Below are 26,966 nucleotides of genomic sequence, written 5' to 3'. Positions count from 1 at the left end.
GTCCTTGCTTGCTGGATATGTACAGCCATCACCGGACTATGTCTTATCTTCCGATATTCCGCCAAGGGTTGGGTATCACTTCATTTTCCCAAAGTTAAAGCGACTGATCGAATTTGGGGTTTTGAAGACTGTCTCTTCGCTGCTGCATGGGTTTGTCCACTCCGTCCCTGAATCTGGTGGATGCTAAGAATACACTCTAGGTTCTCGACGTTGCTCACATGGCATGCCTGCAGAAATCCTATAATGCTGGTTTTGGGAGGCATTTTATTTCCTTAGCCGTCCACAGTTCTCCGAAGCTCTTAAGTGGCAGGTGGCTCCCCAAATATTGAGTAGGTTCTCTACTTGAACTTGAATACCTCTCTGATCAATGATAGTCATTGCATCAACCACTCTCTCGCGAACTGGTATGATGTGGTTCCTCTACAAGATCTATGGGAGATGGAATGACAAAGTCCGATTCTTCCTCATGGGCAGCATGATTCTTCATCTCCTCATAAACGTCACTATGATGCTCGAAATAGTTCTTGAATGCGGTCCCAACCCTTACCGACCTTCAAATCGGTTGTTATATCCCCATTATGCTTGGGAAGGGCCACCAGAAGACGGCTCGACCATTTGTCAGCCTTTCATTGTGGCAACTTCGGGTGTTGGATATTTATCGGGAGGCAAGTATCTCTGGACGGAGAATCTGCTGCAGCTAATAATTCACAGCCTTCAATGCGTTTGCCGACTTCGCCATTGCATATATTGAAACCTACGAGATCTGGCAATACTCAATCATGGCGATGAAACGTAAACCATGTCCTATTCAAGATCAATTTCGAGACATGAATCCTACGTTCATAAAGAGAAGGCTGTGGCAGACTACAACTTTGGGCGGCCCTCTCGTATTGTATGTTTATTCTTCACAAGATTACAAAGAGAATAACTATTGATGACGGTCTGGAATTACAGATCAGGAGCTGCTTCAATCATTAAGACGGTAATGATGGGCACAATGCCCAGAACCATAGACGTTACTTGTAGGTCCGTTGTCAAATCAAAAGATCACAAATTAATTCTTTTCTAGGGGCACTTGCCCCCTTCACTCTCTGGATCAAGTAAGTCGCACTAAACCCATTATACACAACACAACTGACCGATAACTCCTTCCTCCAGGATCGAAAGTTACAGCATCCTCATAGCATCATGTGCGCCTGTTGTCGCATGTTCTTCAACTTCGAAGCCGATGAACCACAAGAAGATCCATTATCCCCCACCACTTTCTCTCCACACTCAATATTATTAGGGCGGCTTGAGCAGAGTGCTCGAAACTCGGGGTTTGATAGAATAGAAAGCATTGAGACTTTTCACGGGGGATCCGAGGGGAGGTCAATGAAGAGCGAGACAGAACAGGGGGTCCAAAATGGGGGTGTTACGCATGACAGTGAAGGGTCTAAGAAGCCATTTGGGGTGATAGAAGTGGCGAGAAATTCGCTACTTGGGTTGCGTACGGATAGTCGCGGTTGATTTGGACACCAACAGTAATCAATTTTGTTTTGAAGGGCGTGCTTGATCTTGACCTCATTCCACCTTCCCGTTAATTGTGATTGATGCAAGCTCAAACAATCTAAAGGGACGTCCGAGTCCTTGCTTCCCAAGCTTCAAAGTAGCAGATCAATATCTGAGAGCGGGAAACTCTAAAGAAAGTCAGAAGAAACGATGAAAACAGGGTCGGGAAGGTGGACCGTGCGGCGGGACGGGCCGTCCCTAGATTATTAGACTCCTGGCTCCTGCTTTCGATGTGGTATAACGTGTCATGGCACTCCAGCTTCACAGGATATGCTTAAATTTCACTTGAAAGATGTCAGCTGGAGATTTGAAAATTCATTCTTATTCATTAAGAGAGCGTGAAATGTACCACTTGCCTGTGTTATATATAGTTTGTGATGTCAAGTTCTAGATATGGGCAAATCTCCTTTGAAGCTTTGTTCTCTGTTTTAGCTTAGCTGCCATGTCCTAGTTGCATACCACTCCTGCTGTAACGTAACAGAACTGCAAAATTGTGAATGTTCTCGTGATAGTTCGAACTATGAGAATTCCTTTGAATAACTTATTCTTTGGTGAAGTTGCTGGCGTCTGGTTCAACTTCCGAGTTAACCTTAGCTCGGTCCCAGTGCAACACAGTCCAGATCCCAACCGCGCTCGCACATAAACGTGATTGTTCCCAGCATAAGTGGAACAATCACGATGAAATTCTGAGCATTATTCCTGACGCCTTTTATACTTTGCGCTTGCAACGACGCTCGCTAGTGCGCCTCATTGCCCCGAACACATCTCGTACTTTGCTACTACGCACGCTACACAAACCCACGGTACATTCCCCTACGTACGTTCGGTACATCAACCACGAACTATGGCTACCACCTTCCCAGGCTTCCCCACGCTCCCCTGGGAGCTGCGCGACGAGATCTGGAAGAACTGTCTTCCAAGTCAAACCCCTGCACTTGGCGGAGAATTGGCTGCACGCATCCTGAGCTTCAAACATCAGGACAAATTCTGGAGAGGATCATCAAGACCACAACGACTACCAAAGAGACATATCCCCCTTACCTGGAGACCCTCACCAAGAGCACAACCACAAAAGAAGGCAGTTCATGAGCTCCAACAAGAAACAGCCACTCCATACCAGCGCCTCGCTGCTTGCATCAAATCTCAGATACTCGTCCTCAAGCAAGTGAAAAAAGAGCTCGAGAACGATCCTCAACTCGCGAAATGGCTCAAGAACCCTCCGTTCCCGTTCCGACCGAAACTTGAGCTCGATACAGCTACGGGTTCCCTCATCTATACATGTCCCCAGATCGTCGAAAACTACCACTTGGAGAAGCTGGTCTTTAGGGACACCTCGGCACCATTACCAAGCCCATCTACTCGACCAATACAGTCTGATTCTACACCAACCACAAACCCAGCTTTGACTTTGACGACTCTTGCAACTACACCGACGAGCACGCCACGACCATTGACCGAAGAGGAAGACGAAGAAGAAGAAGCTGACTGGAATCCGGACAACCCAATCTACTTCGCCGAGAAAGACAACGACGCAATATGGTCCGATAATGAGGAGGAACCACCACACAAGCGCCAGAAGCACAGCTAGGGGTGGTTGTACGTGAGGATGGAGGAACATTGGCGGAGGACTGTGATATCAAACTGTGAGCTGTCTACATTTCTTCTGGAGCCTCTCTGTACAGTACAATGTACTGACTTGTGCAAGTTCTGCAAAAGGAAGGCTCGATTTTCAATGTGACGGGCGGAAAGTGGGGACAGTGCGGTGATGACTCAGGATGCTGCCTAAATTCATGCTAGCACACTGTCTAAATAAGAAATGAATCACGACTCTTCGGATTCAAAATGCCTGTATAAATTGGAACATTTGATTCCGTGACCTGCACGCTGTTGGCCGCAAATCCCCTCAAGATGCCACTCACTCCAGCCGAAAACTCGCTCATAGATGCTGCAAACGCAGTCATCGATGCCGTTCCCAGAGGCACAGCCGAGCGAAGAATAACAGATCATACTGTGGGGTGCGTGACTCTCTGCTCTGACGGGCGAGTCTTCACCGGAATCAACGTCTTCCATTTCTCAGGAGGCCCCTGTGCAGAGAACGTCGCATTTGCAAACGCATCAGTATACACCCCCAAACTCAATATTTCTCCTCAAACTACACTAACCTTGAGCTAGGCGGCAGGAGTGGCATCTGCTTCAAGCCCAGGAATTGGAGATGGAGCAAAGCTGACACACGTCGTGGCCGTGGCAAACGACCAGCGAGGCGTAATCACCCCCTGTGGGCGCTGCCGCCAGCTCATGTTTGATTACTACCCTGATATAAAGGTGATCATTAAGGATAGTGAGGGGTTGAGGACTGCAACTGTGGATGAGTTGCTGCCGTTTGGGTATGTTTCGGGTTTCAGAACGAAGGCGTATCCACATCTGGAAAGTGGGAAAGAACCATGAGCTCTTGAATTTGATTTCTATGATACTTTTCGTTTGCCTCTTCTTCCCTCTTTTCGGATGATATTTGACTTTGCGTTCGGGTAGCTGCTGTGAGTGATTTCGCCCCCCCCTCAACTAATTCGTCTAGACTCCTTAAAGTACACTCTGTATACTCTTCTTGTCTCCAAGAATCCGGAACGTTACAGCTATCCAAAACTTCCTAGGCAATTGGCTGGACCTTTTTTCAAAAGAGCATAAGAGGGATGATTGTTTGTGGAACTGCATTTATCAGATCTGCAACGCCACTAAGACTTAGTCTAGACTGTGAGGGAAGAACCAAAGACTGTATAGCGATCTCAACTCCCTTGGTGTAATATGCAAATACTGTGAGAGCAAATTACCTGCTGGATTGTGAAATTGGGCATAGGAAGCTCTTTGAAGCATAGCAGCTATAATTGGAAGGAAAAATACTGGGCGAGGTCAGATATTTGTTTCAAGCGTCTTCATCCTCGTAATCCTCTTCTTCCTCCTGGCTGCTACCCTCATCTTCCTCATCCTCGTCGCGGATAAAGGGAACAAATCTGAAATCAACGAAGCTAATCCCACCCCCCTCAACCTCAACCATAAACTGCAAGCTCAAAACACCTTGTTCATCACCCCTGACGCTGACCTTGCTCGCCAACCTCATAGCTTCTGCAGCTGCCTTGATCATCTCAAATTTGTAGCTCTGCGTCCACTTTTCAGCCACGGTAAAGGTCTCCAACAGGTCTCTGCCTTTGGCGAATTCAACACTAGCACTGCCAAGTGGCCCAGCAGCGGAGAGGCTTAGATACGGAGCGCCTGTATGAGCTGTGATATCCAACCGACTGGGCGATGTCGACGAAAGTTCAGAGACGGCATCGAAAAGCCAACGTGCTTGCATAATGATCTTCACTTGCATAGCATCTCGTTGAAATGGGATCTCCTCCGCACCTTCTGGTTCATATGTGTTGAGGTTGCATGTCGTCGTCACCCCCGATTCTTCAAGAATGATACTGAAGGGTGATCCGATGCCGGCGTAGGACAGTCGACACACTCCTGCCATGCCAAGAGCTTGGTTGCTGAAAGCGTTTGGACGGCCGGGACGGATGTTGCTCCCGTAAGCATCACTATCGGGCTTTGAGAATCGAGTAGTGGCAATATCTGCTGCACCAAAGATTTGAAGAGTCTCGAGGAGAGCGGAGAGAGAGATAGAGAAGTTTGGAAGGTCGGCCGTGGCAGAATCAGGGTCATCGCCAGAAGGCTCCGGTCCTGGAAGAGTACAATTGAAGGTGGTGAAGAGTGCTTTATCGAGAAAGACAATCCCTGAGCACATTACTATTTGAGCCATAACTTGTTTGCCCAGCAAACATACCTTGCATCACTCTCGATTCCTCTACCGCGAACCGAAGTCCTTCATTGCTGATCTGCACCTGAGCCTTTGGTGCAAAACGTATGCAGTTAAGAAGTTGGAATAGCTGTCTGGCGGAACTCGACACAGCTTTGAAGATAGGTGCACCATGGTCCAGCTCGCCGATTGTAGACATTGTAGAAGTAGGTGACAGGGACGATCGAAAGGAGAGGAGAATTTCTGCGGCAGGTAAAATCACTTGGTCTTGTGCTTGTTCGTCTTGATATGGAGCTTGAATGATTCTTCCAACAGTGGGAGAATCTGAACGCCTTGCTTTTATATGCTCCTACTAGTGTACAATTTTATGCGGTGGAAAGAAATTCGTGGGGAATCGAGATCTTATACATAAACGCCGACTGCACAGATCATGTAGACCGCACCGAACCTGCAGAATATCAGTGAAAGCGGGAGAATAGCAGCATGCTTCATCTTACGCAATGGCTAACGAAGCAGGTATTCCAAGAGCTCCGATGTTGGCGATGGACCGGTCTATCACGGTAATCAGCTATGGCTCCATCAATGAAAATAGGGAGGACGTACTGAGGCCGAAAAGGCCACTGAGCAGAAGTCCAATCGTTAATAACGTGAAGCCCAGGAAGAAGTGGCTGCCTTTTCCAACAGTTGGTACGAAGGGATTGCCAACGGCACTCTCCCAGACCTGATGCAATGGTGACTCCATAAGCTTCGAATGGGTTCAATTACTGCGTGGAGGAAAATGGAGGTTGTGTTGGAAGGTGCAATAGTCGAGCTTTGAGATTGTGAGTTTTGAAGGTGCACGCGGATTTGGCCTCGCTGGCCTTCTCTTTGACAGGGGTCTAAAAATGGAGTAGCGTCGGCGAAAAGAGCTCCGATATTTCTTGGTGAGGCTGACAACGTCGCCTGAAGCGGCACTTGCCCTTACCCCATCTTTCAGACATCACTCACAACCTAATTAAACCACGACGCAAGTTCACAACGTCCAGAGGGGCAGGCACGACTCTGGTCCTGCGTTGCATCTAGAGGTTAGCTGGTAAGTCTTCAATCAACATTATGACAGTCACCTATCGTTATACGTCACATTCTTGTTCCGTGTCAGCTAACATGGCCGCTCCCAAGAAGCTAAGATTCGAGAGTCCTGGGAGGTATTGGAGCGATCTAAGCCCAACACGTCGTACCCGCAAGTACAGCAGCGACGCCTCTGGTCAGTCGAGCGAAGGGATTGAAGAGGAGAACACGATAGCATCGAGCAGCGACTTCGCCACGCGGACACCCAGCACGCCCACCAGAATGGGCCCTATAAAAGAGAACTGTGAGTTCACGACCCGCTTTAGTATTACCCCGCCCTGCTAAATCTTGTCCAGCTTCCAAGCGAAAGGCGACGGAAGAACCAAACACCCCCTCCGACAGAAAGAGAATCAAGACAAGCAGCGACTCGCCAGAGCCAACGCCGAAGATAAGCAAGGCTCCAGCAATTCCTTTCCCTGAGAAGCCCGCAGTTATCGAGGAACGAAATGGCGAGATCGAATTCCGCGTGGTCAACAATGACAACCAACGAGAGAGTCTTATTATCCTTACAGGGCTCAAATGTATCTTTCAGAAGCAGCTTCCCAAGATGCCCAAGGACTATATAGCCCGCCTGGTGTACGATCGCACACATTTGTCAATGGCTATTGTCAAAAAGCCCCTTGAGGTCGTTGGAGGAATCACATACCGCCCCTTCAAAGGTCGCAAGTTCGCTGAGATCGTCTTCTGTGCCATTTCCTCTGACCAGCAGGTCAAGGGCTATGGAGCACATCTCATGTCCCACTTGAAAGATTATGTCAAAGCAACTTCCGACGTTATGCATTTCCTTACCTATGCTGACAACTATGCCATCGGGTACTTCAAGAAACAAGGCTTCACCAAGGATATCACTCTCGACAAACCAGTTTGGATGGGCTATATTAAGGATTATGAGGGCGGAACAATAATGCAATGTTCGATGCTCCCACGAGTGAGGTATCTTGAGATGGGCCGCATGTTACTCAAGCAGAAGGAAGCCGTACACGCCAAGATTCGGGCTTTCAGCAAGAGTCACCAAGTCCACCAACCACCAAGGGAGTGGAAGAATGGCATCTGCAAGATCGATCCGATGTCTATTCCAGCTATTCGAGCATCTGGCTGGTCCCGTGATATGGACGAGCTGGCTAGACAGCCTCGTCATGGCCCTAACTACAGCCAACTTCTACACCTCTTAAACGATATGCAAAATCACCAATCCTCCTGGCCCTTCTTGACGCCCGTTAACAAGGACGATGTGGCCGACTACTACGAAGTGATCAAGGAACCCATGGATCTGTCCACCATGGAGGTCAAGCTAGAAGCCGACAATTACGCAACACCTGAAGACTTCATCAGGGATGCGAAGCTGATCTTCGACAACTGCAGAAAGTACAATAATGATACTACACCGTATGCCAAGTGTGCCAACAAGTTGGAGAAGTACATGTGGCAGCAGATCAAGACCATCCCCGAATGGTCACATTTGGAATCTTAGAAGGACGGTAGAGGGAGATGATGGCGATTTAGAGTTTTCGGCTTATATGGGAATGGCGTTTGGCCGGGAACATCTTTGGTTGGGTGGAATTCACGTGGCGTTGGAGGGTTAGTCTGGCATGGCGGTGAGCGGTAGGCGTTTAATCCTCTGAATGTAAATGCCCTTCGCAAGACTCTCAACTGCTTTCCTGTGAAAACGTTAACTAAGAATGTTGGGACCATGGTAATTAAGCACACCCCGAAACACGTGACACCCCTGAAATGATCTCGGGATTGCCGAGCTCTCGCTTACTGGGCAGACGCCGTGGCCAGGATACATTAGATGCTTCAGTAGAACTTCACCCACAGCTGCTATCGTTCACAACTCCTAACAGCGTTTTACAACCTTTACCAGAGAAGCTTTACCAGGTTCGAACTCAATTCAAGTTCTCAGTAATCTAGCCGCCTTCGTCAAGTTGGCTTTCCCCGACGTTACCACGGGCGTTTTTGGTGGGGATAAAAACATGGATACTTTTACGAGGGCTCCAATCACAATCAGATAACGGAGCATTATCTGCAGTAAGAACAAGGCTCCGACATTTTTATCCTACCGAGTAGATCATAGCCGCGTTATCATAAATAGACAACGTCCACTTCACGACACGCTCCTCTCGCCCCACGACATTTTGCGCCAGACCTCGAGGATGGCTACTATGGCCAGCAAACCGCAGATAGGGTTCGGTCTCGGGCAAGAATTATTCAGGAAGGTTCACACACGGCGTGGCACCAAGAAGACGAGGACGGGCTGTTTCTGTTGCAAGTATGAAGCCAGGCAGGAGAAGGGGAAGGAGACTCCAGCTTGCTAACCAACTTGAACAATGAAGGAAGCGACGGGTCAAATGCGATGAAAATCGACGTAGGTAGTGGAAACGAGACCCCATGACTCTTTATGTGATCTGCCATGAGCATTCCACGAGGCGGCAGCAGCAGCAGCATCCCCACCTGAACAATCTTTATCACGTAAATTGCTGACTTCACTGCTAAACAGCAAATTGCCTACGGTGCATCCAATTCGGTATCAAGTGCGATGGCTATCCGCCTCCTCCGAAAAAGAACGTAAACCCGAAAATTTTGGTCATACCCTCAACAGCAATAGTAGAAAGACCGAACTATTCCCAAGTCCTGGCCGGGCCTTACGCGCGGCCCAAACTGATGGTTGTCCCTTCCTCGCCACTAAAGTTCGCAGATGAGACCGAAGAACGCTACTTCAGGACTTTTCAGAACGAAACAGCAGCAGAGCTCGAAGGCTGGTTCGACAGCTCATTCTGGCATCGCCTCATTTTACAGGCCTGTGTCGAGGAGCCGTTTACGCAGAAGGTGGTTACGGCCTTGGCCGCTATGAGCACCTCGAAGAAGCTTTTACACAATACCGATACAGATACATCTCATCGTGCCATCGTCGCCCAGCAGACCGAGTTTGCGTACAAGCAATATCAAAAAGCGCTTCAAGAGATGAGGAATGCCCTGGAAAAGGCCGGAGACAGCAGGAAGGCCCTAATAGGCTGTATTTTGGTGTGTTGTTTTGAAAGTCTTGTGGGGAACACGGCTTCTGCTCACGCCCATGGTACGTTTTATTCTCGTGTCAAATTGGTATATTTCTTGTAAGATCAGAGAGCCTGAGAACGTTCTAAGGGACCGTCATGATTTCTCTGGCTTTTTGTCTTAGGAAGTGGTGACAGCCCAGTAGCTTTCAGGCCCTTCACACCTGTCAGGATTTGTAGTACTAATGTTTTGAGCAGCCATCAGCGGGCAGAGACTCCTTGAGCAGTGGCTCGTCCAACACCCCTACAAGAACCCCCTCGAGATTGGAATCGCATCCCCAGCAAGTCATTTGATTGAAGACGACATCATCCAGGCTGCCAACTTTTTCAATTGTCAGGTCTCAGCATACCTTGATCCAAGACCGGCGTCAGAGCATGCTAGGCTTCGACATGAAGGCGATGAAACGATGGCACACATGCCCCATAAATTTGAAACTATGAGGGACGCTCATCGTTACGCCATGCTCATGTTCAGGAGAATTATTCACTCTATTCGTGAAGTTGCTGAACTTGCCGGAGATGGCCGAATTTCTACAAACTCGAACTTTCAAATTCTCGAAGAAGGGGTGTCTGCTTTGTCAATTTCACCCGGGAAAGACCAGTCTCCCGAGCCTCAAGTAGCAGATCCATACGCGTTCGCGGTCCAGCAAGGGCAGTGTTCGTTGGAGCTCTCTCGGTGGCGCTCCGCCTTTTCTGGTCTTTATGAGAGAATTATGTTGTCGACCGACAAGCGCGAACAAGCTGCAGCAAAATCACTTAGTAAGTAGTGGGGAAGAAATATCTTTTTCATTCTAATAGTCTTACGATCTCTGCGGAGACGAGATCACAGATCTTTCGAATTAATCCGTATTAAGTTATTACTGACCGATCTAGTTGCCTTGACCAGAGCCTTCGACATTACCATTGCGGTGAGCCTCGACACGGACAACTGCTCCTGCGACCACCTCACCTCTGTTTTCCAGGAAGTACTTGATCTTGAGAGAGACGTAATTCTTTATAGAAAAGTACAAAATCCTGCTTGGCAATATTCATTTGACTTGATCGTCAACTCTGTTCTTTTCACAGTCGCGAGGTTTTGCAGAGAGCGGACGATTCGGCGTGAGGCTATATCACTTATGCATATGTTCAGGACAAGGGAGGGCTATCATGACGAGCAATACTACGCTGCATTGGCTACAAAATCAATGGAGCTAGAGGAGGAAGGTGTTGAGATGGACTACATACCAGCAAGAGCGAGAGTGAGGCAGCTTGATGAGATTGTTCATCCGGAGCAACGATGGTCCAGGTTTCACTACGTCCGAGGCACGGATGAGACGGTTAGAGTGGCGGAGTTCAGATGGTGACGATTGCCGGTGGGTGTAAAAGATATTGGAATTCTGGGTGGCTACAACATTGGAAGCGCGGATGTCTTCTAGGGAATAGATGAATGGAAGTGTTCCATCCGGGACCTTGCGGAGGGCGCCAGGGTTCCCCGAAGGCCAAGACAAAGGCCCCGAAATGTACCTCATTTTTGAAGGGATCTATCTCGATATACAGGGCTCATTCTGAGATGGTGGCGGAGCTGTCTTTATGACTTTGCACTGGTTCTCAACAATATTAAACGACTGTTGGATCGAGTCTCGAGCCATGCAGTTCTTGTGAGACAAAGGTTGGCTTGATTGGCGTACGTGGAGTAAATAGTAAAATGCGCTGAATTATCATGAAAGTATTAGATCATAAAAAGAGACCCTCAGAATAAAGTTCCCTAAATTTCAATCAACGAATACTTTCGATCCTTCATTTCTGTCTGGTACTTGTCAATCAGCTGGGAGAACTTGCTGGGTCGTGAGAAGACAAGTTACAATGCGCTGCAATTCCCCAGAAAATTAGAACTCAAAAATTCATGAGTCCACAGAAGTCTCTTTCCTCCTAAGTATGATGCCAGAAACTGCTTAAGTACTGTGTGTGACCTTGCCGGTCTTTCCTTCCTTCCAAGGCGCAAAGCACGTGGTCACGCGTCGCTAGCGCGCCGGATATTGCAAGTTACGAACCTCAACCTTATCATTCTAGCTTCTTCCCTCCTCTTCCAAACCTTGAGAACCCAACCCGCGAGGCACTGTCTCAATCGTGGACGTTTAAGTTGAGCATGCGACAAGATGTCAACCTTTGGGGGAGTAATGGTGGAGTTTCCTGACGTTCGAGGTTTGCCATCCTGCCACACCACGATGGACAGTTCTGACGAGAATCACAGTTGACTTCTTCCGACCTGTTCTAGGCCATCGCCCGCCTCTTGCATGCTTCTTGAGTCATGTCCACAGCGATCATTTGGCTGGCCTTGAGTCGTTCAAGTCTCCATTGTACGACTCCTATGCTCTTACTTTTTCACGTGCTAATCACGTGGACAGTATCTTCTGCTCCCCGGCAACGAAAGAGCTTCTTCTACGGCTTGAGCGATATCCGCATAGACTCAACTTCGAGCTCGGTATTCTTGAATCCCGCAAACAGACGTATAAGCATCTCCAAAAGCTCTTGAAGCCGGTTCCTCTGGAAACGCCAACTCGGATCGAGCTGCAACCTGGCAAGGATATCCAAGTCACGTTATTTGATGCAAATCACTGTACAGGAGCAGTTATGTTCTGTCTGTATATCTTGCCCCGTTTTTGTGGTCAAATTATTGACGTTATTCCAGTGTTCGAGGGTGATGGAAAGGCGGTGCTATACACTGGCGACATCAGATCAGAGCCATGGTTTGTTAATTCACTGACACGGAATCCATTTTTAATCGAGTATACAAGTGACCTGAAGACCCTGGACTGTATTTATCTGGACACGAGCAACACGTCGCCTATCGAGTTCCCGACTAAAGCCGACGGAATCAAGGAGCTTTTGCAGAAGGTATCTAAGTATCCTCAGGATACAGTCTTCCACTTTGCGGCTTGGACTTTCGGTTATGAGGAAGTTTGGATGGCTCTATCTAAAGCATTGCAGTCTCCAGTATATCCCCTTTGTAGAATCCTACGACCCACACTAATAGTGCAATAGATCCACGTCGATCGATACAAGCTGCGGCTCTACCAATCTCTTCGAGGCGAGTCTACCAAGCAGGACAAAACTTCAGCTGCTTTCCTTGCGCACGAAGGTCCAGTCTTGGCTGGTTATATATGTGGAAATACGCCTCAGGAAGGATGTCTTACAGACGACCAGAACGTTCGCTTGCACAGCTGCGAGAAGGGAATGCATTGTCCTACTACAAATAAGAAGACGGTCTGGATTAAGCCAATCATCACCAGAACAAAGCGCGGAGAGATTGCTGAGGTTGGCGTTGGCGGGGGAGGAGGCGATTTAGCACAACGGCCGGAGCTGGAAGTCGACAGCGACTTGGCTATCGATCAGCTTCTTGACCTGTGAGTTTCGCAAATTAAAATTTGGATAAAGTCTGAAGCCATTGCAGATTTGCAAATATCGAGGACGCCATCTTGAATGATATCAAAAGTATGCTTCAGGCAGGTTCTCGATCGACTACCCGAGCTGTATCTCTTGACGACATGGGACTTGACCGTCAAGAAGATGACCTGTCTCTGTCGGAACTCGCTAAGATCATCTTGCGATCATTAACCAACAAGCGAAATGCCAAGGTCACCGAGAACAAGCAACAGGAGCAAGGTCTTCCTCGCGTTATCACATTTCCATATTCCCGCCACTCTTCTTACGCCGAACTCTGCGACCTGGTTAGAGTGTTCCGCCCAAAGGATGTTTATGCATGCACGGTGGACGCAGATACTTGGCACGAGGGTTTGTTTCCGTCTTAAATCTATCCCAGATTCGATTACTGATCTATGTTGAGCAGGAGTCAGCATCCGAAACCTCTTTGGCAAGCATTGCTCTGCTTCGATCTTCCGGCATGACTTCGAAATGCGAATGATTATTGCTGAGAACTCATCCGATCATGAGGACCAGCAAACTCGCACCACTGCCAGTGCTCAGTCGTCCCCGAATGTAAGCCCTGTATTGAAACATACAAACAGAACTGCCGCCCTTCCCCCCAGACCAGCTTCCGGCGTGACTGTCCGGCGAAACTCTCAGGGCTTACTGGGACCCTTTGGTGCTTCTGGAAATGAAGTACCAGTGGCACGAAAGGCCACGCCACCGCGAAACATATCGGCTGTCTCACCGGGCTCAGAGTCACAAAGTTTGCGCCGCAAAGCCATCCTGGATGGTCTTGGCGAAAGAGATGCGAAGCGTGCGCGGATGCAAGTGGACGGCCACGGCTCATCACCACTGGGGGGCTCTGGCGAACACAGCAGTATGACTCTTCAAAACAGAAATGTACTCGAATATCGTGGGGATTTCGATTTAGACACGCCGGTGCCGAACCATGGCCCAGGCTCGGAGGTAGGTAGCGACCGCGATGGTTATGAAGTCCCGGACGATCAGAGTTCAGCTATTTCAGTAGCTCTCGATGATGCAGAACCTGAAATATTTGACATTGAGGACAACCCGGTTCAGGTGGGTAGCAGATACACATTCTTCGATTACGACGATCAGATCCTTCGCTGTGCATACTGTGGCCATGAGATTTGGACGTCCGAGGGCTTCTGCACTGGCATCGAAAAGGGATACTGCAGAGATGGGCTAGCCACAGATCCATACTTTGAGGTGCTATATCCAGAGGCTCACGGACCCCGCCCCGCGATCTCGGCGACCGAGCATTCGGAAGAGATGATCGAAGGTCCCGCTCGAAGAATCGTCGTTGGTAACTACCTCGATGACGATTCATCGGCCTATGATTCGCAAGACGAGGCAGACCAACATTTCAACGAAGCATATGACGAGCAAGACAGTTTTATCGATGATGAATCTCAACCAGACTCCGACACACCTGATGACTCGTCGTCAAGTAATGGAGAGACAAATTGGAAGGAACAGTACAATCTGCTTCAAGCAACACATACCATGCTTCTGAATGACTACGGCGGTCTTGCCGAGGAATATGATAACTTCAGGAGGGACGTTCTTGGATCTGACTACAATAGCGGATCAGATATGGAGGATAGCGACGATAACGGGATGGTGGCTATCGATGTCAGTGTTCCTGATCCCATTGTGACGGAACTCGTCCTTTCTCAAGCGCGGGAACAATCTCAGGAGTCAGAGATCACCACTGGCGGGCTCCGGGACAGCGCGGAAGCAGGTGAGGCTGCAAGCAGTGTCGATGGGTGGCATAACATTACCATGGTTTCCACTCAGGACAACCATACCCATCCAGAGGTAGAGTTGTAGCGGAGGTTTCAAACGGATTTTGGGGCACGAGTGGCTGCTTTGCATGGTTATGACATCGGTGCATTCAAGGGGAGTTACTATGACCAAAGATACCCATGGGATTTGCTTTGACCTTGCTGTTACTTTTAGCTCATCATAACAATTACTTCATGAAACTAGCATGGTCGATGGACGGACAATAAACAAGATATACTCAGATGCGCTGGCACATGTTCGTACTGTACCAGGAACTTTGCATTGTGGCAGGCGTCGATATATTAACCTTTTCCTCGGTGAAAACAGCAGCCAATCAGTCATAGGGGCCAGCTGCTGGGCGGCAGGGAAGTGCTGGGCTTTGACAGGCTCGTCTCCCCGGCTGCAAGGAACGTCGCGAATCGTCGATTCGTCTCTGATTACGTGCTGTAGGGAGCCGTCCGCTGGGTCTCCAGCCCAGAATCCGGCCCAGGAACGATTGGCCCAGGGTTTGGACGGCTTGTGCAGGAGGGGGGTGATGCGGGTGATGGAAGTGGAAGAGGCTGCAGGCTGATGCCTCTCATTGGTATCTTGCAAGGCGATGGATTGGCTCGCATTGAAGCCATCCGGATTTCTCTCCAAGTCAGCTGGAACGCAGATGGGAAACTCGGAGGGGCTTCTGGCGGAGAGCTGGATGATCTCCCGGGATAGGATAGGAGTGAAGAGGAGGATATTGACGGAGCAGACAGCGCTGCTGAGGGGACGCTTGGTGGGTCAGCGGTCACGACGTGTCATCACAGGAGGTTCTCTGTATGCATTGGCGGTGCATTTCCGATGTACACCTGGACGGACACGCTGCGGTCTGGCCACTGCGGATGTGGCTCTGGCTGGGGATGCCATGCGTGAGAGGGGAGTGATGAGATGACGACGGACCAAGCTGCTTGCTGACTCTGCGTCGTCGGTCTTTCACAAAACGCAGGCTCGCTGCGCATATTTCTGCCCCCTTCCACTCCCCTCCCCCTTCTCGCAGTCGAACCATCTCGCGTGAGTTTAAGCATTCCCCAAAAACGGTTTGAGTGGCCCAGAGTCGCAGCTGCCCATTTGCTGGGCCTGTCAGATCCAGGAGGCCGATCCAGGAGGCCGATCCAAGGAAGGAAAGGAGGGCAGTCTGAACCAGGGGGGGAGGAATATCAAGATTCCGCGAGTCGCGACAGAGCCACAGAAGAAAGCAAGGACCTGCCGGGCAGCTCTTCATTTCTTTTGTAACACTCGCTCCAGCCCACGCTTCGCAAATCGACATACAGTACGTACAGCACTCGATTCTCCGGCCCACAATCATACGTCCCAGGCCGGCCCGCTAATTCTGGAGTTCGGTGATGGCTTGAGTCCTTGACCCGTTGGCGAAACCAGACCGTGCCGACGCCATTAACGCTCTCGACCACGACGCTCACCGCAACCACAACCCAACCACAACCACAACTGCACCCACAACCACACCCACACTTCATCCCACGTCCTCTTGCGAGACCTCACCTCCCTCCGTCCTCGCCACCACGGAATCCTCTCTCCTTCCTCCCTCGCCGCACATTTAGAAGGCCGCGCCGCGCCTCCTGCTGCCAACCAACGTGTTCCTTCACCCTCGGAGTTTCCAGGAGAGCAGACTTCGAGTTGGTTGGAATTCCGTGCAATCCACCTGCGCAACGAAAGGGGGACGCTGTCACTTTGCATGGTTGTGAATCACGCTGATTCGCAGCCAGTGGATTCGAATTCACTGCCATAAAGGGGGAGCTGGCCAGGGAATACGAATTCACTATAACTCAAGGTCTCTACCTTCAACTCGAACCTTCTACGTCACACAGCACTACGACCTACTTGCAGATACAACTGCCCATCTACAAGATGAAGGCCCCAGCAATTGATCAGCTCGTCTACGCGTGCATGTTCCCCAAGCCGAAAGCCACCGACCCCCAAAACTTCCAAGGACTCCTTCAACGCCAGCTCGTTCCTGAAGTCCGTCTCGAGACGCAAGCATTCTATGGACATCTCTCCTCGCAAGAAGCTAAGTATCCCGGCCTCGACTACTCGTATCAACCGCATCGGGTTCGCCTCTCGCGTTACACCTGGCACCGGAGACTCTTCCGCGCATTCGACAACTTGGGCCTCACGAAGTCGGAGATCGCCAGCTTGACCAAATGGGAGGGTACGCGTTGGGCAAAGGAGAGGTTTGAGCGAGAACAGGGAATTGTTATTCGGGATACTACTAGCGTGAGCTTTTTCCCCTGCATTTCTCTGAGATTTGAGAGCCCAGGATCCGTTTCGGGGGCTGCTGCGGCCTCCATTATTTTTGTGTCTTGAAAGCCAAAGCAACCCTTGAATTTTCTCTCCCCGGGTTCATAGTGCTAATTTGCTGGGCAGGATGGTATCGAACCCTGGGTTCCCCCTGAAATGCGAGTCCCAGCGGCTCCTCAAGCACAACGTGCCGATGTGGAGGACATGGAAGATATTCAGGAGGCTGCAGAGACTGAGGGGCACGACAATGAAATGGATGAGGACGGTGATGATTCGGACGTAGAGATCCAGAGCGTGGGTGTTGAGCTGAACGAGCGATTGCGGGCTGCTGTTGCGCAACGAGAAGCAGGCAATGTGGCTACCGTTATGGATGAGGAATGGGAGCAATGGCTGAAGGAAGCCGTTGAGGCTGGTGGTCTACCATTCCTCTCCTCAGATCTCTCCCCAGACGCCAATATTCCGGGCACGAGACCTGCCACAGAAAGCCCAGCCATGCACCCCAGGTTACTGAATGCGGCGAGATTGGGCCAATGGCAACAGATTCCCGATTTCCTGCACAACATTGTTCGTCAAAACATCGAGGCCAATAACCGTCGTACACAAGATGCAGCAGTTACCCCAACGACACCAGCAGCTACATCGTCCACCTCGTCCACCCCAACGAGTAGTACAACCTCCCCCTGGCTCTCAAGACCAAGCCTGAGTCCTCGCGCCCGAGCCACAAGCTCTACAGGAAGACTCGACACAAGAATGGTATCAAGACTCGACAATCACTTCGCAGAGCAATTCTCGCGGCGTCCCATGCCTGCAAGCTCCACCACCACTCCAAATCAGAGCGTCAGATTAAGTTTGACAAGAACCCCCCAACAAGGCAGCAGTTCTTGATTCCTCTCTACTCGGGTTCCGGAAAGCGGCGAAATTTTCATGCACGAAAGGAAGAACTGGCTGGGCCATTTACCATTGCTTATTGTTGTTTTACACACTGGCGTTGTTTTAGCAAGGCGTTCCACCGGGCTTTACGTTCCAGCGATCAGATATCGCGATCATCGATGATTTCCTTAACCCCCTGATACGGTGCTTTGAATGATTAAAGTCATGTTTTATTTGCGGGAAAAAAGGCTTCAAACTTGCATTCGGAAGTAGTAGCTGTGGATAGCAGATGAACTGGCGTTGATGACGGTACATATGGGCATGCAAGACAGAAAGAGCTTAGGGATAGTTGTTTTCTAGATGGGGGTTTCGCATGGAAAGGCAAGGGAATGGTTTGAAGCATGGAGCGGAGCATGGACTTAATGAGGATTGTGCCGTTCCTGGAGACGGGCAGGCGGGTTGCATTGGGCTCTTCTTACGATATTCTATGCTTTGCTTGCATGGAGTTGATTTGTTGAGCTTAATCGCAGGGTGTAGGCAGCATCATACGTATGTGAAATGAAACGATGAGTTATACCAATTTTCTACCCTGCTTCCTTAGTATTTATTGTGTGTCTGGACTGAGGGATGAGTGGAGGCTATGTCCAGCACCGTCCGATCACATTAAAGGATCATCTCAACAGAATCATCTACTCTACAGGCTAATCGTTCTCTCAATATCCACTCACTGATGCGAGCTAACGTAAATGTCACGTCCAATGTCTTCTCCGTGATACACATCGTGCAGATCCCATCGCCCGTCATCTTTCCCGAAAAGGGCAAGGAGACGAGTTAGACACAGACTCTCTTCTCGTCGCGGTCTTCCGGCTCAACTTCCTCTGCCTTGCGCTTCCTGTTGGCATGCTCAGAGGTCTCAACACCCCCAGAGCCATTCTCCAAAGGAGTCGGAGCAGACTCATGAACGCCGTTCTGCTCTGCATGGTCCTCCAGCGAAACCTCCTCAGCCTTGCACTTCCCATTAGCAAGCTCAAAGGTCTCTACGGCCCTCGAGTGATTCTTCATCGGGATTGTGGCAGGCTCATCAACGCCATTTTGCTTTGTTCCTCCGGTAACACCTTCCACTGCTACAACTACGCCTATAGGACCTTGTTAGAGGATGTAAGTGAAGGATCGAGTAACGAACATACCTTCGCTAGAATCCTGGTACTCAGGAACCGTGTCGCTAGAGGTGCAGACCCTCTTCTCAGCGCACTCGCCGAAGGTTGCATCCTCCTCCATCTTACGCTTTCCACTGACAACACCAGCAACTTCGAAACATTTCTGAGTTTTGACCACAACAAACTTTCCTCCTCCCATATCCTTCATTTGTCCATCTGTACCAAACACTTTTACCTCCTCCTCTTCTTCTTCATCGTCGTCCTCGCCATCGACTATGGTCGAGGACTCTAATATCTTAGCAGAGGCTCTGTGAAGAGTCTTCTTCAGCAGTTCTCGTAGGCTGGCTACTTCGCCAGTGACTTCGTCCAGGACAAGACGTGAAGATCCTTCTGCCTAAACCCAGTCAGTACTTAAGTTCGACTTGACAAACAAGCTGGGACAAACCTTGGCAGTCTCTTCACTAAGCAAAAGATCTAGATCGGAGGCATTGAAGGACGACCGAGTGTTTTCTCGGTCGCCCGAACGCTTTTCCGAGACGTCATTTGCTGGTATGACAGGTGGTGATTTCCCTAGGATAAACAAGCCCTCGGGACAGACTAGAAACGTGGAAGGCTTGCATGGCGTATTTTGCATCGCACGTAACGCCCAAGCTCGTAGAAACCGTGTTGCCTTTTCAAAATCCTTATCTTCTGTGCTCACAGGTCGCCTCACTGCAAGGTCGAGCTCCGTTCCGCCGGTCTTGTTGGATCCTTTGGATTCGTTCAAAGAGAATGAACATCGTAATCCCTGCTCTACCTTTTCCTTGGAGCTATCGATGACAAATGAATAGGCCAGATTCTTGAGAGCCGCACGAGAGCAAGGCACAATTTCGAGGAAAGCACCTCGAACAATCAGGACACCGTTAACATTCTGCTCTGTGTTATCCGTAGCACCGTCGATATTCCTGGCTGACGATATGCCGTTTCCAGTGTCAGAATTGATGGGAGACATTCCATCGTGCACTCGGGTTGAAGCCGTCGCCGCTTGCTTAAAGTTGAGGTGGCTGTAGATCTCATTCCGGTAGAAAGAAGGTTGCACAACACCGAATCCTAGATTGCGTTGTACCCAGCCTTTGAGGAAGAAATGCCCTCCAGAGAAAGCAGCAGTATCTCCAAGCATATATGGCTCAATCCAGAGTATGAGGTCACCATTCCATTGTCGCCTATAGCGGAAGTGGCACTTCAAGCCATCACTGATGGATAAAATAGAAGCAGCATTCTCGGCCTGCAAACATCGGAACATCTGCGCTACAGATTCACTGTTACAAATCGTCACATCCATATCTTGCATCACCAGAGCACCATCCGGGATTTGCGTGTTATTCCTCGCTTGGGCTAAAGCGGTCAGGACGCTCATTGGGGGAGGTATCTCCCGAAATTCTCGAGCTGGAGACGCAGCTACCTCCCTTGGGGCGGATTCAGCCTGGCTCTCTCCCACTCGTACGCCAGCCAAAGTTGAGCTTTTACCCTGGAGCGGCTGCGACGGCTTTCCCGGCGGGACTGTGATATTGATTCTCTGACCTTGCGGGTTCGAAGTTGGCGCCGGGGCTTGAGTTGAAGCAAAGCCCGGCGAGTAAGAGGCACATTGGGACTCCGCCGATGCTTTGACAATAGCGGTGGAGCTTTGGGTTGGCAGAACTACAGCTACCGGCTCTTGAGATTCGACAATTGTTGACTTCGGAGGCAGCTCGATAGTAGCAACGTGGCGCTGTAGTCCTTGAGCCATAGCTTCGCGTTCTCTAACTCTTACAGTCGGCGACGTTGGAGGCGCCGTGATGGCCTGTGTTTGGGGGGGGGAGGGGCCAGTTTGGGCATTGGCAGGGCACTCTTTGCTGTGATCCTGGGAAGGCCAGGCGACTGGAAATTGTTCCTTGACTACTGGATCTCAGTTATTAAAGTATGCAATGGAAGAAAACAACTTACAGAATTTGCGCCAAGTGAGGCGGTCAGCGAGAAAGTTCCGAGCATAACAGGTACACAGTGGATGGACGGCTATGGCATCATGTCTGGTCCTGTTGAGGTACTGAAAAAATTCCCTCCTAATGCCTCGCTTGATTGCCATCTGTTCCATCACCTTTTCTTGGGGTGCATACAAAAACACAAAATGCTTGTCAAGTGCAGGATTTGCGATTTGTCCACTGTCTCCAGAGCGATGATAAAATCTAGGCTCTCGACCTGGGAACGGAACATCTTTGACTGTTCGAAGTTAGTACATTCAAAATGAGTTGTAAGTTGACTTACAGAGACGACCCCATACAGTAGCTTCTACGAACCAATTCTGCCATTCTTCATTTTGGTCTGAAGAGTAGTGGTCTTTCGCTAATCTTTGCTTCTCTTGATAAATGGCTTGAAGATTCCCGGCTGAAACTTTGCGAGCTATAGCTTTAGTCTTGAGTAGTTCCAATATCTGGATATTGTTCTGGTCATTGTGGGTAGAATTGCTTGAACTGGCCGGTTGAGAAGGGTGCTGCGGATTGTTTTTATACTCGTGAGTAGAAGAAGAAGACGCCGTCGTGATAGGCTGAGGCTTCTTGGGAAGAGAGGATGCGTCAGCCGGAATAGACGAGCCAAGATGGGTCTCCTTTGTCAATCTCCCATAGGTCGGTGATGCCCTAAATACACTCCAGAGCTTCGAACCATCCAACAAGGAAAAGTTGGTTGGTTCTGTGTCCCGTGTTGTGGGTTTAAGCTTAGGTTCGGCTCCAATAAACCCTTGGCTTGGAACTGTTCAGAACAATCAGTATTCGACTTGCAAGCTGATTCAAATCACATACAGAATTGCTTCCAGATCATGCATTCCTGTCTCCACAAGAGCCAGTAGGCGCTGGCGGCTGGCTTGTCCTTCTTAACCTTCCCACCGCACCGATAATAAGCACCGCAGAAGGATTCTGCAGTTATGCCTGCAGCAAACGCTTTGTCAACCATATGGCCAAGGACCGACTGATAGTAGGCATTGGATTTATGGACGCCATGACGGCCGTCATTAGGGTGTTCATGACTATCCCTGGACAATGGCCTGTACGAATCCCGGCTGTCGCCTCTGTGGTTGCTGAAATCACCAATACCCGGCTTGTAAGAATCGGTTGAGCGCACTCGCCTCTTTCCCGGTCCATCGTAGTGGTCACCGCGCCTGCTCTCAACAATTTCCCCCTTGTGGTCGGGGGAATCGGCTCGATACTTGTCGTGGACCCAATCCATGGTCATATCCCTCTTTTCTTTCGGTCGATAACTATCAGTGTTTTTCTCAATGCTCGGGCCCATCTTGGTTAATTCACTGTCCAATGGGATTAAACTGCCAGGGAACGGCTCATTGGGAACTGGCAATGTCTTTGTAAGTTGCTGGATAATGTCCGCCCATTACCACTTACAAAAATGCGCCCACACTCTGTAACCACCCGTCAGAAGAGATCTCTAAGATTGAGTTCTGGGTGGGGGGAGGTTCTTACAAGTATTCAGCGCGTCCAAGTCTCCAACTCGGACGCGTCCCGGGGTAATCTTTAACAATGGCGTCGATCTTCTGATCGAACACGGCATTCAAAACGTCGAGTGCAATCCCCTTCTCTTCTGCCTTGCGGGAGATGGCTTGCTGCTGGGATTTGTATTCGCTGGCGTCCATAGAGAGCGCTGCTCGGAAGGTGGCGGCGCTGTGATCTTCCGTGCCCTCGCGACTGCGACATCGTTAGCATGATTATCCTTGGCACTCGTGGGAGAAAACTATTGCCCTGTGGACGCTGGAAGAAGAATCAAACCAGCAAAAAGGGGGGTGTTTCTGGACGTGTGCGGACGATGTGGGAAGATATATCCCAGAGCTGTTGAAGCAAACAGAGGAAACCTCGGCGTAAATCAATGGCTGAACCTGCGTATGCAGTACTTACACGGGGAATAGGCAATCTCGTGAGAGCGCAATATCGGCCTTTCGACGTGGGACGAAAGATCAAGGTTGCTCCTAGTTCAAGTTGAGGAGTTCGTTGTTTAGTTTGGAAGGTGCGGACAGCGAAGCGAGAGCAGCACAAAGAGCACGAACTGAAGCAAAGCCTCGCCTCACCTCAAATGTCTCCGCTCAGCTTCTTAAATTTAGGATGGGATTGCACACTGGCTGAAGCCATCTGTTTGCATCGGATGAATGAAGTATCTTCATAGGGCAAAAACAGGGGCAATTTCTTGAGCTCAAACCCTTAAATCACGGAACTACAAAGGAATCAGGAGCGGAACTGCAAAAGTAGGAACTTCTGCAGCCTTCTATTTCAACAAGGAGATTGGATGACTCGGGCAATAGAAGGACAAAAAGTCAATTTCATGCTTCAATTACAGCGTGGCCTACTATCATCTAGATTACACTGGTATGTATAGATGACCTTGAAAGGGCCATAACGTGCATGAGGAGGCATGGCTAGGTCATGCAAACCGGTGCGTTGCCCGTGGTTCAATCCCCGAAGAGATCTCTTCACCAATCGTCCCCCCTGCCCCATTGATCTGTCTTTGCTACCGCTCAGGATCATATCAAGGAAATGGTACTCTGCACAAGTTGGGAAGGGGAGTAATCACATTCGTTCGCCCCTGTTCAGTACTATGCAAATCACCTAAGACCAACATGCCGACTACTCAAGATCAGTAAAGTATGAAACAGGTGCGAACCCGCGAACCCGTAATGGCACCATCGGTCCAATCATCAAAGACCGGTTCGATGGACATGGCTCGTAATATGTGTGAAGTTGACTTTCGTGCGTAGCGCAACTCGCTCCTCGCAATAACGAGTTTGCATCCAAGAAGCTTGGAGGTTTCATGATCGCCCCTCCAGTTGTCCCCCGTCTCTGCCAGCTAACAATGCCAGATGATCAAGCCATTGAGACATCTAGTCCTCCTCGGCATCGTCGTCCCAGCTCTCCTTTTCCTTTCTGATGAAATCTGACATACACTCCGGCTTGAAAATAGAGCTTCCTGGATCCTTGTTCCGGCGAACTTGGTTTGCATCCTTATCTAGAACACCACCAATAGTATCAATCCATTTTCTTCTTCTCTCCATCACTGTCTTCGTTAAATCACCAATACCGGGTCTCGCCATTCCAGTGTTCACTCCACCAACGAAATGGCTTCCTCCACCGGCCCCACCAGGCCTCTTGGTCTTCTTGCTCTTACCTAGGGTACGTGTACGCTTGAGGTATGCAGTTTGGACCTGGCCATCGAGATCCTCCAAAATCGTACTGTACTCTTGGTGGGCCATTCGCTCGTTGACGAGTTCTTGGAGTCTAGCTTTGCGAGCACCATTCTTGATAGAGGTCTCCTTGAGCTTGCCCTGAAGGTAGCGCAAGCGAGCAGCAATTTCGTCGTCGTAGTGGGCGTCATAGTCAGGTTCAGTATCAGGAGGCAGGAATCCGATGTGGCGAAGTTCTTGCTTGATTCGCTCATCGACTTGAGCATGGTCAAGCTTTGGGTGTGTGGCCTTCTTCCACGATTCGGAATTTGATTCTGGCATGAAAGTCGCAGGTGGGATGGGAGCGGGAGCATCACTGAGAGGTTGGGATGGGTCACCGAGATCAACATTAGCCTCACCGTTTACGTTGGCTTCACCGTTGGTGAGACCATTCGTAGTTGGCCTCTCCTCTGCAGGCGGAGCCCTATGTTCTGGTCTCATCGTTGCCAAAAGCCTGGAGAGAATTGGGCCAGCTGAGACCTGGTCTGTTTCCGCGATGCGATCGTCCATCAACTCAACATCACCACGGGCTTGATTCGCAGGGAGTCTGTCACGAGCTTGCTGCGGGGTGTCGACCGACAAGGCGCCATCCTCCTCAGCCCAAATCTCCGTATAATGCTTCTTGCCACGGCGGGGGATAACGAATGGGGTAACTCGGTCACCTCTCTCCCGAAGGAATGCAAGATCTTCCTCGGAGAAAGCGCGGAAGTAGGGCTCGAGGTAGGTTGCAAAGGTGTTGGCTTGTACTTGATTGGTGGGCTTGGCATTGCTGAAATCTTTGTCAGGAGGCGTGCCGGGAATCAGGTCCTCTAGATCCTCCTTTGGGAAATAAGAAACTGAATAAATCTCCTTCTTCCTCGATCGAGGTAAGTCTTTCGTGGTCTCGGTATCGGGAACCTCGTAGACCGTCGGATCTGGAAAAGTGGAAGGGTCGTCCCCGAATATCTGGAGATGTGGAACTGCGGGTGCCGGAGGGGGTTGGCGCTCATCCATGCTGGAATCAGAATCCTCTGCCGCATCCTTCTCATCGATGTCCATGCCTGTAGCAGCGGGTGTTGCGACTGCGACTGGTGATAGCGATGAGCTAGCAGAATCGTTGTCTCGTGAAGGGGACGTCTTCCGTGCTGATTTATCTCGCGCAGGGGATGAGGGCTCTGAGTGTATACCGTCAGCTTTGGGGACCGAGTGGTGCGCGGAAGCATGATGGGTAGGATCAATTTTCTTTTTACCTATGTTGCTTCCGTCTTGCGGTGCCAGGCCATGTGCTCCATGGGTCAAAGGTCTCTCTTCTCTCGTCGAACTCAGCTCTTTTCTCTTCTTCACTTTATTTGCCTTGTTTCTGCCACGTTCTTCCTCCTCTGCTGCGTCCCTCACTTTCCGCTCCTCGTCTCTCCTCTCGGTTTCAATTTCCTCATTTCTTTCTTTTCGAATCTGCGCTAACATCCGCATGCCCTTGTCGCATACCGCACCACGACCCTCAACCACCTCGACCAGCCGCTTCAGTCGATCCAGAAGGGCCTCCAAATCCTTGGAACTGGGTATCGCACTTCCGTAATGCTCGGTAATGTCATCTGCTGTTCGAAACTGCGTAATAGGTAGCTCGAGGTACGCGGTGTAGCCAGCTTCGCCTTGAGCACCTGCGCTGACCAAACTCGGGGTCGTGTTGCGACTACGAGATTGGCGCACATCGCGGCCCTTCTTGCCTGTGCCTTTCTGGCTCTTCTGACTCGGAAGAGGAGGCATCGCGCGTTGTTGGTGAACAGGGTGTGTTCGTGGGGATTGTGAGTGTTGAATTGCAATGAGTGATGTTTCTTTGGTTCTGTCGCTGACTAAGATTCAACAGCCCCTGGGGTGCCGGACTTTCTTGTGATCCTGTCTCTGATTCCGGAGTTAGTGGTGGCTGCCACTGGTGTCGCTGCTGGTGCGTGCAGAATATTACAGTAGATATGACTTGCGCTTTTCGGTCCTTGCCCAATCGGTATACACCTATGCTTTTCTTCGTCTACCTATTCCTTTCTTCTCACTGTTGTAGCTGCTTCAGCGGCGGCGAACGCCGCGAGCTGTTCCTCGCCTGGCCCTTCTTGCTGCAGCTCTGCTCAGCTCACAGCAAGGAGAAATGACTGGGCTGGTGGAGTAATTTGGGACAGTAATTATGTTCAGCCTTAGCAGATAGAAAAGCTCCATTCAAAATGTGGAACGAACATGCCGCTAGTGCGTATCTCGCAAGTCGGCATCGGCCCTCCCCCCCAAAGCGTTTCAGAATTCACTCTCAACCCGCGAGTCACGGCCATGTCTTATCAGATCCAATTCAAAGTTCGTGACTTTGCTATTTCAAAATCCTGTAAGTATTCAGGCCAGCGCCACCGTCCGAAATCTGCCTGGCCTCCCTCCCCTTCCCTTCCCTTCCCTTCCCCGCAAATTGGACGGGGTATTCTTGGTTTTCCCTTTCGTACAGTACTGTAAGGTATTTTCACTCTTCCACTAAGCTCCCTCGGCCCAAATCCCAGCACAGTCCACTTTGTTCGAGACACGCCTCACACCCCTGCTCCTCTCCCCCCTTTAAAAATTACAGTGGGTCCAAGAATAACACCACCCAAGCACTGGCCATCTCAAGGGTGGTAGCCAATAGCGATTCTGGAAAGCACCTGATATTTCCTAGTTGGGGGTTATAAACGAGGTTTCATGGTGGCGTTACTAAAGGACCCACTGTA

General features: G+C 50.0%; 12 protein-coding genes across 12 annotated transcripts; 8 read left to right on the top strand and 4 right to left on the bottom strand.

Annotated features, from left to right (window-relative positions):
- The first annotated feature begins 960 nt into the window (after nucleotides 1–960).
- Nucleotides 961–1,553, top strand: K444DRAFT_611586 (uncharacterized protein). Its single transcript, XM_024879974.1, has 2 exons — nucleotides 961–1,100; nucleotides 1,159–1,553. The coding sequence occupies exon 2, from the start codon at nucleotides 1,189–1,191 to the stop codon at nucleotides 1,507–1,509; it is 321 nt and encodes a 106-aa protein (XP_024738251.1). The 5' UTR covers nucleotides 961–1,100; nucleotides 1,159–1,188; the 3' UTR covers nucleotides 1,510–1,553.
- Nucleotides 1,554–2,395: 842 nt separating this feature from the next.
- On the top strand, nucleotides 2,396–3,139 carry K444DRAFT_628391 (uncharacterized protein; the record flags this gene model as incomplete). Its single annotated transcript, XM_024882909.1, has 1 exon — nucleotides 2,396–3,139. One exon carries the CDS (start codon nucleotides 2,396–2,398, stop codon nucleotides 3,137–3,139), a length of 744 nt encoding a protein of 247 aa, XP_024738250.1.
- Nucleotides 3,140–3,459: 320 nt separating this feature from the next.
- On the top strand, nucleotides 3,460–3,996 carry K444DRAFT_525820 (cytidine deaminase-like protein; the record flags this gene model as incomplete). Its single annotated transcript, XM_024874484.1, has 2 exons — nucleotides 3,460–3,669; nucleotides 3,724–3,996. 2 exons carry the CDS (start codon nucleotides 3,460–3,462, stop codon nucleotides 3,994–3,996), a joined length of 483 nt encoding a protein of 160 aa, XP_024738249.1.
- Nucleotides 3,997–4,468: 472 nt separating this feature from the next.
- On the bottom strand, nucleotides 4,469–5,540 carry K444DRAFT_526947 (Rad1-domain-containing protein; the record flags this gene model as incomplete). Its single annotated transcript, XM_024874597.1, has 2 exons — nucleotides 4,469–5,319; nucleotides 5,369–5,540. The coding sequence occupies 2 exons, from the start codon at nucleotides 5,538–5,540 to the stop codon at nucleotides 4,469–4,471; spliced, it is 1,023 nt and encodes a 340-aa protein (XP_024738248.1).
- Nucleotides 5,541–5,593: 53 nt separating this feature from the next.
- On the top strand, nucleotides 5,594–6,174 carry K444DRAFT_368141 (uncharacterized protein). Its single transcript, XM_024872250.1, has one exon. It carries the CDS (start codon nucleotides 5,842–5,844, stop codon nucleotides 6,064–6,066), a length of 225 nt encoding a protein of 74 aa, XP_024738247.1. The 5' UTR covers nucleotides 5,594–5,841; the 3' UTR covers nucleotides 6,067–6,174.
- Nucleotides 6,175–6,312: 138 nt separating this feature from the next.
- On the top strand, nucleotides 6,313–8,111 carry K444DRAFT_559289 (Bromodomain-containing protein). The gene is made up of 3 exons (XM_024876861.1): nucleotides 6,313–6,413; nucleotides 6,500–6,692; nucleotides 6,745–8,111. Exons 2-3 carry the CDS (start codon nucleotides 6,671–6,673, stop codon nucleotides 7,917–7,919), a joined length of 1,197 nt encoding a protein of 398 aa, XP_024738246.1. The 5' UTR covers nucleotides 6,313–6,413; nucleotides 6,500–6,670; the 3' UTR covers nucleotides 7,920–8,111.
- An 846-nt stretch (nucleotides 8,112–8,957) lies between these two features.
- K444DRAFT_368113 (uncharacterized protein) lies at nucleotides 8,958–10,477 on the top strand. Its single transcript, XM_024872249.1, has 2 exons — nucleotides 8,958–9,521; nucleotides 9,697–10,477. Exons 1-2 carry the CDS (start codon nucleotides 9,110–9,112, stop codon nucleotides 10,263–10,265), a joined length of 981 nt encoding a protein of 326 aa, XP_024738245.1. The 5' UTR covers nucleotides 8,958–9,109; the 3' UTR covers nucleotides 10,266–10,477.
- A 1,094-nt stretch (nucleotides 10,478–11,571) lies between these two features.
- Nucleotides 11,572–14,954, top strand: K444DRAFT_559284 (uncharacterized protein). The gene is made up of 7 exons (XM_024876860.1): nucleotides 11,572–11,679; nucleotides 11,729–11,834; nucleotides 11,883–12,115; nucleotides 12,167–12,471; nucleotides 12,520–12,881; nucleotides 12,929–13,269; nucleotides 13,325–14,954. Exons 1-7 carry the CDS (start codon nucleotides 11,634–11,636, stop codon nucleotides 14,755–14,757), a joined length of 2,826 nt encoding a protein of 941 aa, XP_024738244.1. The 5' UTR covers nucleotides 11,572–11,633; the 3' UTR covers nucleotides 14,758–14,954.
- A 433-nt stretch (nucleotides 14,955–15,387) lies between these two features.
- On the bottom strand, nucleotides 15,388–16,328 carry K444DRAFT_367975 (uncharacterized protein). Its single transcript, XM_024872247.1, has one exon. It carries the CDS (start codon nucleotides 16,046–16,048, stop codon nucleotides 15,491–15,493), a length of 558 nt encoding a protein of 185 aa, XP_024738243.1. The 5' UTR covers nucleotides 16,049–16,328; the 3' UTR covers nucleotides 15,388–15,490.
- A 280-nt stretch (nucleotides 16,329–16,608) lies between these two features.
- On the top strand, nucleotides 16,609–17,845 carry K444DRAFT_642418 (uncharacterized protein; the record flags this gene model as incomplete). Its single annotated transcript, XM_024884739.1, has 3 exons — nucleotides 16,609–16,974; nucleotides 17,125–17,610; nucleotides 17,732–17,845. 3 exons carry the CDS (start codon nucleotides 16,609–16,611, stop codon nucleotides 17,843–17,845), a joined length of 966 nt encoding a protein of 321 aa, XP_024738242.1.
- Nucleotides 17,846–18,441: 596 nt separating this feature from the next.
- Nucleotides 18,442–21,521, bottom strand: K444DRAFT_368052 (uncharacterized protein). Its single transcript, XM_024872248.1, has 4 exons — nucleotides 20,988–21,521; nucleotides 19,471–20,939; nucleotides 19,056–19,419; nucleotides 18,442–19,004 (listed from the first exon to the last, which is right to left on the bottom strand). The coding sequence occupies exons 1-4, from the start codon at nucleotides 21,133–21,135 to the stop codon at nucleotides 18,700–18,702; spliced, it is 2,286 nt and encodes a 761-aa protein (XP_024738241.1). The 5' UTR covers nucleotides 21,136–21,521; the 3' UTR covers nucleotides 18,442–18,699.
- A 2,395-nt stretch (nucleotides 21,522–23,916) lies between these two features.
- K444DRAFT_526561 (uncharacterized protein) lies at nucleotides 23,917–25,998 on the bottom strand (the record flags this gene model as incomplete). Its single annotated transcript, XM_024874554.1, has 2 exons — nucleotides 23,917–25,409; nucleotides 25,485–25,998. The coding sequence occupies 2 exons, from the start codon at nucleotides 25,996–25,998 to the stop codon at nucleotides 23,917–23,919; spliced, it is 2,007 nt and encodes a 668-aa protein (XP_024738240.1).
- Nucleotides 25,999–26,966: the final 968 nt, after the last annotated feature.

Source organism: Hyaloscypha bicolor, assembly GCF_002865645.1.
Source record: "Hyaloscypha bicolor E unplaced genomic scaffold K444scaffold_56, whole genome shotgun sequence".
NCBI classification, from domain to species: Eukaryota; Fungi; Ascomycota; class Leotiomycetes; order Helotiales; family Hyaloscyphaceae; genus Hyaloscypha; species Hyaloscypha bicolor.
Note: the sequence above shows the minus strand (reverse complement) of the source record. Positions and strands in the feature narration are given on the sequence as shown.

What these genes read in the sequence shown, in the direction of transcription:
- K444DRAFT_367975 (XM_024872247.1), bottom strand. Translation starts at nt 16,048, where the DNA reads ATGATTGTGGGCCGGAGAATCGAGTGCTGTACGTACTGTATGTCGATT.
- K444DRAFT_368052 (XM_024872248.1), bottom strand. Translation starts at nt 21,135, where the DNA reads ATGGAACAGATGGCAATCAAGCGAGGCATTAGGAGGGAATTTTTTCAG. An exon ending in TTAGTGAAGAGACTGCCAAG is followed by an intron (nt 19,420 to 19,470) that starts GTTTGTCCCAGC and finishes GACTGGGTTTAG; the next exon opens with GCAGAAGGATCTTCACGTCT. An exon ending in GTACCAGGATTCTAGCGAAG is followed by an intron (nt 19,005 to 19,055) that starts GTATGTTCGTTA and finishes AAGGTCCTATAG; the next exon opens with GCGTAGTTGTAGCAGTGGAA.
- K444DRAFT_368113 (XM_024872249.1), top strand. Translation starts at nt 9,110, where the DNA reads ATGGTTGTCCCTTCCTCGCCACTAAAGTTCGCAGATGAGACCGAAGAA. An exon ending in GGCTTCTGCTCACGCCCATG is followed by an intron (nt 9,522 to 9,696) that starts GTACGTTTTATT and finishes TGTTTTGAGCAG; the next exon opens with CCATCAGCGGGCAGAGACTC.
- K444DRAFT_559289 (XM_024876861.1), top strand. Translation starts at nt 6,671, where the DNA reads ATGGGCCCTATAAAAGAGAACT. An exon ending in GGGCCCTATAAAAGAGAACT is followed by an intron (nt 6,693 to 6,744) that starts GTGAGTTCACGA and finishes AATCTTGTCCAG; the next exon opens with CTTCCAAGCGAAAGGCGACG.
- K444DRAFT_368141 (XM_024872250.1), top strand. Translation starts at nt 5,842, where the DNA reads ATGGCTAACGAAGCAGGTATTCCAAGAGCTCCGATGTTGGCGATGGAC.
- K444DRAFT_611586 (XM_024879974.1), top strand. Translation starts at nt 1,189, where the DNA reads ATGTGCGCCTGTTGTCGCATGTTCTTCAACTTCGAAGCCGATGAACCA.
- K444DRAFT_559284 (XM_024876860.1), top strand. Translation starts at nt 11,634, where the DNA reads ATGTCAACCTTTGGGGGAGTAATGGTGGAGTTTCCTGACGTTCGAG. An exon ending in GGAGTTTCCTGACGTTCGAG is followed by an intron (nt 11,680 to 11,728) that starts GTTTGCCATCCT and finishes CGAGAATCACAG; the next exon opens with TTGACTTCTTCCGACCTGTT. An exon ending in ATCGATCAGCTTCTTGACCT is followed by an intron (nt 12,882 to 12,928) that starts GTGAGTTTCGCA and finishes AAGCCATTGCAG; the next exon opens with ATTTGCAAATATCGAGGACG.